At 41.4% G+C, this 7,215-nt stretch overlaps 1 protein-coding gene across 1 annotated transcript; it reads right to left on the bottom strand.

The window, feature by feature from the left end:
- Positions 1 to 530: 530 nt before the first annotated feature.
- LOC116687055 (astacin-like metalloprotease toxin 5) lies at positions 531 to 6,813 on the bottom strand. Its single transcript, XM_032512142.1, has 8 exons — positions 6,762 to 6,813; positions 5,899 to 5,931; positions 5,031 to 5,271; positions 4,779 to 4,832; positions 3,460 to 3,527; positions 1,900 to 2,014; positions 1,593 to 1,765; positions 531 to 616 (listed from the first exon to the last, which is right to left on the bottom strand). Exons 1-8 carry the CDS (start codon positions 6,811 to 6,813, stop codon positions 531 to 533), a joined length of 822 nt encoding a protein of 273 aa, XP_032368033.1.
- Between the last annotated feature and the right edge of the window lie 402 nt (positions 6,814 to 7,215).

Here is a 7,215-nt window from a genome sequence, read left to right on the forward strand (position 1 = left end):
GGATTAATACTGGGACGTCTACACAACTGAGAGACTATCGACTTCAAAACATTCGCCACTTCACTCAATCCAAAGCTCAACAACACCTGCTCATGTCTCATCTTTGGTCTATTTAGGTTTTTCCTGGGACACATTTGCACATTCTGCGGCATCTTGTGTCGACCGTTTATTCAACGCCATATGTACCGGTGTTATTGTTGAATACACATTTCTAAAATTGTGTGTTTCATTGAGTTAACACAATACATTTTGAATGTTGGCCCGGACAACCTAAATAAAAATTACTGAAACCAAACCCGCTTTAAGTAACTGTTTGTACTTGTGTTTTATCTGTTTAACTGATTTCGTGTAAAGCACTTTGAATAGCCCTGTTGCTGAAATGTGCTCTACAGACAAAGCTGCCTTGCCTTTAAATAGTTAAAACTAATAGTAAAAACTAAATAAAAACGAAAGTGACCTTGGCCACACCATCTCTGCATACACAAACATACATGACCGTCCATCTGTGCGATGCGTGTGTCTTGGACTCGTTACCTTCCGTAGTGCATGATTGAGCCAACGTCGTAACCCAGTTCAAAGGTTTTTCCTCGTTGCATATTGAAGTTTTTCTGCATCCCTGAAAACACCAAACCAAGGTTAGAGCCTCAGATTATGGTGTTACAGCAAAATCAGTCACACAGCACATGAGATACTAAGATATGATATACTGTACATAAAATAGGAATATAAAACATATATACAGGATGGCAATACAAAAATGTGCAACTGCTTAACTAGTAATGATAAATATGTAGATGAACCGGTTGTGCAGGTTGCACTTAATGCAGTATTGTGGTGTCTGAGTCTTATTGCCCTAGACCAGGGGTCTTAACAGGGGGTCCGCGACCCCTAGGGGGTCTGCGGAGGTACTGCATGGGGGTTGCGAAAGTTTTGGTTGATTAGACTTTTTTTTTTAATATTCCCCCCACCCCCCTGCAATTTTTTCCACTAATTGAAATGTCTTTAAATCCACATTAACATGAACTCAACACACTGTAGTAAACAGATAGATGGAGGCAGAAGATGTCTTTCAGTCATCAATGCACACATGGCGCTATAGGACCAGTTTGATATAACACAATGTTATACAATATATATATAATTAGGGGGTCCCCGCTCCATCTCGCCATCAGTTTGGGGGTCCTTGGCCTGGAAAACGTTGAAGACCCCTGCCCTAGAGTCTTATCAGCACCCAGTAATGAAGGGGTAATAAGTTTTATTGCCTGTGGTAGGAATGATTTCCTGTAGCGGTCCGTGCGATATTGAAGCTGTCGGAGTCTTAGAGGTATCCTCACGAAGTGTTTGTCACATTGAATCTAAATATAGGTCTTTCATTTCTGTGTGTGCTGGTTGAGTTACGACTGAGAAACAATGCAATTTTTTTTACTTTATGCCTTCTCTTAAATGCTCGTCGTCCCCTTGTTGAGGCTTTTGTCTTTAAAAAAAAAAGTTTTATGGAAAATGTATTTGACCCAAACAAATAAAGCTGAGTATTTGCACACAACTAGAGATGATCCCTCACCAAATAATGCCAGCAAGCCCAGGAACGTTACCTTGCATAACGTTATTAGGTGAAATGATGATGTACTTGTCGCGGTCCACCCGGGTGTGTTCGTGGTAGAAGCCCAGAGCATGAAGGAGCTCATGGGCGATGTTTCCCACGGTGCATGCTGGGCCGATGAACACCGATTGGACTCCGCCGATGAAGCCCACGTATGACGCACAACTGGGAATGGGACAGTTAATTATGGAAGCAAATGATCAATCGGAAAACCCCATTCAAACCCAGCCGGAACTACTACATTAGCAGAGAAGAGCCGTCAGTCCCCGATGGGGTGATGAACCGCTAGGCTGTCTTACCCTGCGCTGACTTCGAAGAGCAGGTAGTTGGACTCAGAGGTTCGCTTGTGGAAGGACAGACAGGTGGGATTGGACAGCATCGCTAGGGCAGCGAGGATGTCGTGGGTCCGACCGGCTGCAAAACAAGACACGGCGTCAAGACATCAAGACAAGACACGGCATCAAGACAAGACATCAAGACAAGACATCAAGACACGGCATCAAGACAAGACATCAAGACAAGACACAGCATCAAGACAAGACATCAAGACACGGCATCAAGACAAGACACTGCGTCAAAACAAGACACGGCGATGGATGCTCATTCGTGCCCATGGTTCCAGAAGGAAACGCGCTCTTTGGACCAATCACAGTTGTCTTTGGCGGCGCCGAGCACCGGACACAGCAACGACGGCTCTGCTCAATAGTCTTATGAAGGAACATCTGCACCGCCGCAGAAGAAAACACCAGATCCAATATTAACCCTCATGTTGTCTTCGGGTCAAATTAGTCCCGTTTTTTTTAAAGTTTCTGTCGCAATTTGGATTTCTTCCTTTCTATGAAACACTCTTCCCAAGTCAAACTAAGGGTCAGTTCACTGACCTTTAGCCGTTTTATTCCATTTTACAGCATGTGATTATCCATCAACATCCTCTGATCTTAAACATCCAAATAACTCCGTCTGCTTTAACTCAAAAGTTAAATGTATTTTCATAGGCTATAGAAGGTTTAGTGACCAGAAATTCCAAAAATAGTGGTAACATTTAGTTAGTGTACACTGGTGGAAGTTGGGGGGAGCACCGAAAGTCTTTGAGACAAAAACATTAAAAAAATAAACCAAGTAAACTCCAAAATAAGTTAAAAAAAAGGGTTTGTATTCAATTTGGACCTAGAAGGACAACACAAGGGTTAAATGGAGTTACCCGTCAACACGATGCAGTAACGGGAGAACGTTAAAAATGGCACAATTGGTTTTTACATTATAGCATAGAATTTAAGCAGCTGCCCATATTTTGCATATGTATTCAAATATTTCTTATATTTTATTCCTATTATTTCATGTATATTGTATCTATGCGTGTTGTCTCCTAGTATTTCATTATATTTATGTTCTGTGGGACTTATTGTTGCTGGAACACCAATTTCCCCATTTTATTGGGATCAATATCCATCTGTCTATGAGCTGATACATGGCTACACCGCATCTCTTACCAGTCATCATATTCTCTTTGATCTCTAAAGACCTGAGCAGACCCGTCTTGTTGCATCGTCCGAATATTCTTCATAACTTGCCACTTTCTGCGTGTAGCTGCTGGTTTTGGAACATTAACAAAGAAAGGCGCCAAACTATGTGGTAACTGGAGCGTCGTGGTTTGTAGTAATTTGGTGCCCAGCCTGTGCCTCTAGTGTTCGACGTCTACGCCCCGTGTTGTCTCCCGAGACCGGGCTTTGTCTCAGTGTAGTCGGGTTGCAGGCAGCTAGCGGATCAAGGACAGATGGCTACGATTTGAGACAATGAAATCCCACTGAAACCACGCAGGAGCTCCCCGAGCACCTTTAATCCACATTCAGACCGCTTACCTAGGTCTGGGTGGATTTCGTACGGGATGTCTGCCGTTGGCCAGATGCTGTCCCCTGCGTTCCGGTCACTCTGTGGGAGACAAAACGTCAAAATAAAACTTCCAAGCGAGTGCAGAAAAACTTGAGATTGAGGAGTGTGTTGGCTGCAAGAAGTGGAACAATTAGAATGATCTTGCATTTCCAGATATACAGAAGGTCTCTTTCCTACCGTGCAATCGCCTTCCCATGTACCCCAAAAATTAAATAATAACACTAGACTTTGCACAAAGGTCCAGTCCTATGTGAAAACTTCCTTGTCTGGCTCAATAGTCTCCAAAGTCCATGTCGAACTAGACCGGCATGGCTGCACTTTGCAAGCAGGCTGCAAGAAATACTGAAGTCCATGTTATGATATATATAGTGAAGTATTTGTTCTTGTATTTTATCATATTTCATGTATATATGCATCCTAGTATTTCATTTATATTAGAGTAGAAAGCCTTTAATGTCATTATACACAAGTGCAGTACTTGTGCAACGAGATTGAAGATATAGTACTCTGTGCTGTGGGACGGATTTTGCTGCGGCAACAACTTAATTTCCCATTTTATTGGGATCAATAATATCTATCAATCTAAATTGAAAATCAACTCTGTTTAACTTTCTTTAAAGTTACTTTAGTTACTCTGCTGCCTTCATCTGACAGCTTTAGATACTAGTTACTTTGTTTAAGATTTTGGTCCCGGGACTTAAAAAAAAAAACACAAAAAAAATTAAACAGCTGACTTTGTTTTTTAAAGACAAAAAAAACTAACAAAAATTAAATGCTGAAAAAAAGTGACCAAACAAAGTAAAAAAAAAATGCCAAAGGCAACAACTTGTTAAAAAAAGTGGAAAAAAAAGTAAAAGGTGAGAAAAACAATTTGTTAAAAAATTGTTTACAAAAACATAAGTGACCCAAAAAAAAAAAAAAAAAAAAAAAAAACAATCTACAAAAACGTTGACAAAGTGTAGAAAAAAAAAACTAAACGTTGAAATTTCAACCCAGAAAAAGACAGTTGCACGTCAATGGGGGGGGGGGGGGGGGGACACCATGAGGGTTAATGTTGACATTTCAGCGCTGGTTTTGAAGGCCCATTTTTTTTGGGATAAAAAACTGAAACCGGGTCAAATTATACCCGAGAAAAACAAGAGGGTTAAAGAAAACAAAAACCATTGTGTCTTCTTCTGCGTTGATTTGTCCCCAACATGTCCTGCAATGTTTGTGTAACACTGAATCAACTTTACAGCAAATTAAAAAAAAAAAAAATTCCTAAAATCCATTTAAAAGGACGTTTTACTCACCGTCAACACCATGTCTCCCTCCATGACGGCATCGTTGTTGGACATCAGCTCTGTCAAAAATAGGACAAAGAAAAACTAGTATTTCAGATTTTCTTTTACCTGCAACTTAAATACACGAGAAATGTGCAGCAGACGTTAACGGAAGTACTGACCGTACACAGTCTCCGGGTTAGACTTCATGTAATGAGCCATCCTGGAGATCCAGTCATCTGGAAAATCTGGTAAAATACACCGTTACATTCCACCACTGGTTGAACGTCTGAGTACACGTACTCCGTCCGTAACCGGAGTACACGTAACCGGAGTACACGTACTCCGTCTGTACCGGATATCCGTCTGTACCGAGTACACGGACTCCGTCCGTACCGGCGTACACCTGTCTGTGACCGGAATAACACGTACCCGTCTGTACCGAGTAACAGTAACTGACGTCGTCCTCGTAACCGGAGTACACGTACTCCGTCTGTAACCGGAGTACACGTACTCCGTCTGTAACCGGAGTACACGTAACTGGAGTACACGTACTCCGTCTGTAACCGGAGTACACGTACTCCGTCTGTAACCGGAGTACACGTACTCCATCAGATGTTTTAGGTATTTGTACTTTACTCGAGTCTTTTCATGTTACTTTATACACCACTACATCCATCTGACAGCTTTAGTTACTTTACACATTCAGATTCTGGTTCTGGGACCTTCTCAAGAGCAACACTGAGGAGAAGAAAAAAAAGAAGAAAAAAAGAAAAAAAAAAAAGAAAAAACATTGGAAAAATGTGAAAAAAAAAAAACTCAATTTACTTTTCTTTTTTTTTAAATGCGGGAAAAACCAAAGAAAACGCAAAAAAACTCAAAAAGCCGTTGATGTTGATCGTTATGGGAACACCAAGCTGATGATGATGATGATGATGATGATGATGATGATGATGATGATGATGATGATGATGATGAGACGAGCAGCTGCTTGGATCCTTCACTCCACCATTCTTCTTCACTTTCACTACTCTTTTCCTCTTACATCTTCACTGCCTGACTTTAACTTGCAACGGAGTATATATACAGTGTGGTGTTGGTACTTTTACTGCAGTACAAGTATCTAACTACCCCCCCCCCCCGTACCTTTAGGTGCTCCCGGTGCAGGACCGGCGTCGGCTGGGTAGACACAAGAGATCAGAGAGAGGTTGTTGGTGTGACGCATTTCTTTGGCCGAGTTGTTTCGAGTGCAGGTTCTCTCATTTATAAACACATGAAAATCAAGTTTTGCACCAAAGACATAAAACACGCCTGTATAAAAACACATATATGCATAGCTCCAGCTGTCTGGAGGCTTAGCTTTTAACCCTCGCGTTGTCTTCCCGCTAACCATGAACTTGCCCTTCCAGGTCAAAAATTGAATTTGTCATTTTTTTCCAGCTTTTGGTGCTTTTAAAAAATAAAACCCTGAGCTGGTTTAATAACAGGTATTACACCGATTCTTGAAATTCATGGCAAACAAACCTCATTTATATCAAATTATTCATAGGATAAAAAGGCAGAAATTCTGAATTATTTTGACTAATAGTTAAGGTCAGATGATGTTGAGTGGATCTCAGACGGGTAGATGTCAAAGTTTAGTCTGGATACTGTTTGAAAACTATTTAAAAAATAAATTTGTTTTCATTAAATGCTATAAGATTAAAGAAAACACCCAAAAATACAATGAAAGTTATCATTAATTTACCTGAAAGATGTATGTAATCATCCATGTTATTTTTTGGGCAATTTGTTTGAAAGAAATCTAATATTTCTGATATAAAACTCTTTGAAACGGGTCAGTTTGACCAAAGGACTACACGAGGGTTAAAGAAACACATGCATCCCGTGATTGTCAAGGTTTCAGCCAACTTCAATCCTTTCTTTCTCAGTTTGCAGTACATGATTCGAGGAGACCAAAGGACACAAAGACCCAACGTAGAGCTGAATCCAACGAGCTGATTTCTCACCGTTCGTAGAGGACTCGGCCAACAGGAGCGCAGCGAGGACCAGGTGCAGCATGTCTCCACAGGTCAGGACTCAGACTGACTGCAGCAGCTCGGTGATGACTAACACCTGGCTCGTCTCATTAAGTCAAATCACCTGGTGGCTCCGCCCCTTTTCTCCCTGAGGATCTGAAACAGCTCCTGAGGCTGCAAACCCCCCCCCCGTTACTCTCCACTGTGTCGGTACTTTGCAGATTAAAATGTATATTAAAGGTCTATAAGATAAGATGCATCAGTAGAAATAGAAACACCATAATGGTGCAAACACAGCTCCGGAGGCTACAAATTCCCGGGGTTTTCCAAGTGCAAGTGAATGTAACTGAAAGACTTATCTCTGATCTAATGGTTGTAGATAGGGGCGGTGGTGGCTCAGTGGTAGATCCAATCAGAAGGTTGGTGGTTCAATCCCTGGCCCTGC

The sequence above is a fragment of the Etheostoma spectabile genome, chromosome 3, assembly GCF_008692095.1.
Source record: "Etheostoma spectabile isolate EspeVRDwgs_2016 chromosome 3, UIUC_Espe_1.0, whole genome shotgun sequence".
Classification (NCBI taxonomy): Eukaryota; Metazoa; Chordata; class Actinopteri; order Perciformes; family Percidae; genus Etheostoma; species Etheostoma spectabile.

Coding starts and splice junctions, on each gene's coding strand:
- LOC116687055 (XM_032512142.1), bottom strand. CDS start 6,813: ATGCTGCACCTGGTCCTCGCTGCGCTCCTGTTGGCCGAGTCCTCTACG. Junction 5,932..6,761: donor GGCCGAGTCCTCTACGAACG/GTGAGAAATCAG, acceptor GTGTCTACCCAG/CCGACGCCGGTCCTGCACCG. Junction 3,528..4,778: donor AGACATGGTGTTGACGGTGA/GTAAAACGTCCT, acceptor TCTCCCACAGAG/TGACCGGAACGCAGGGGACA.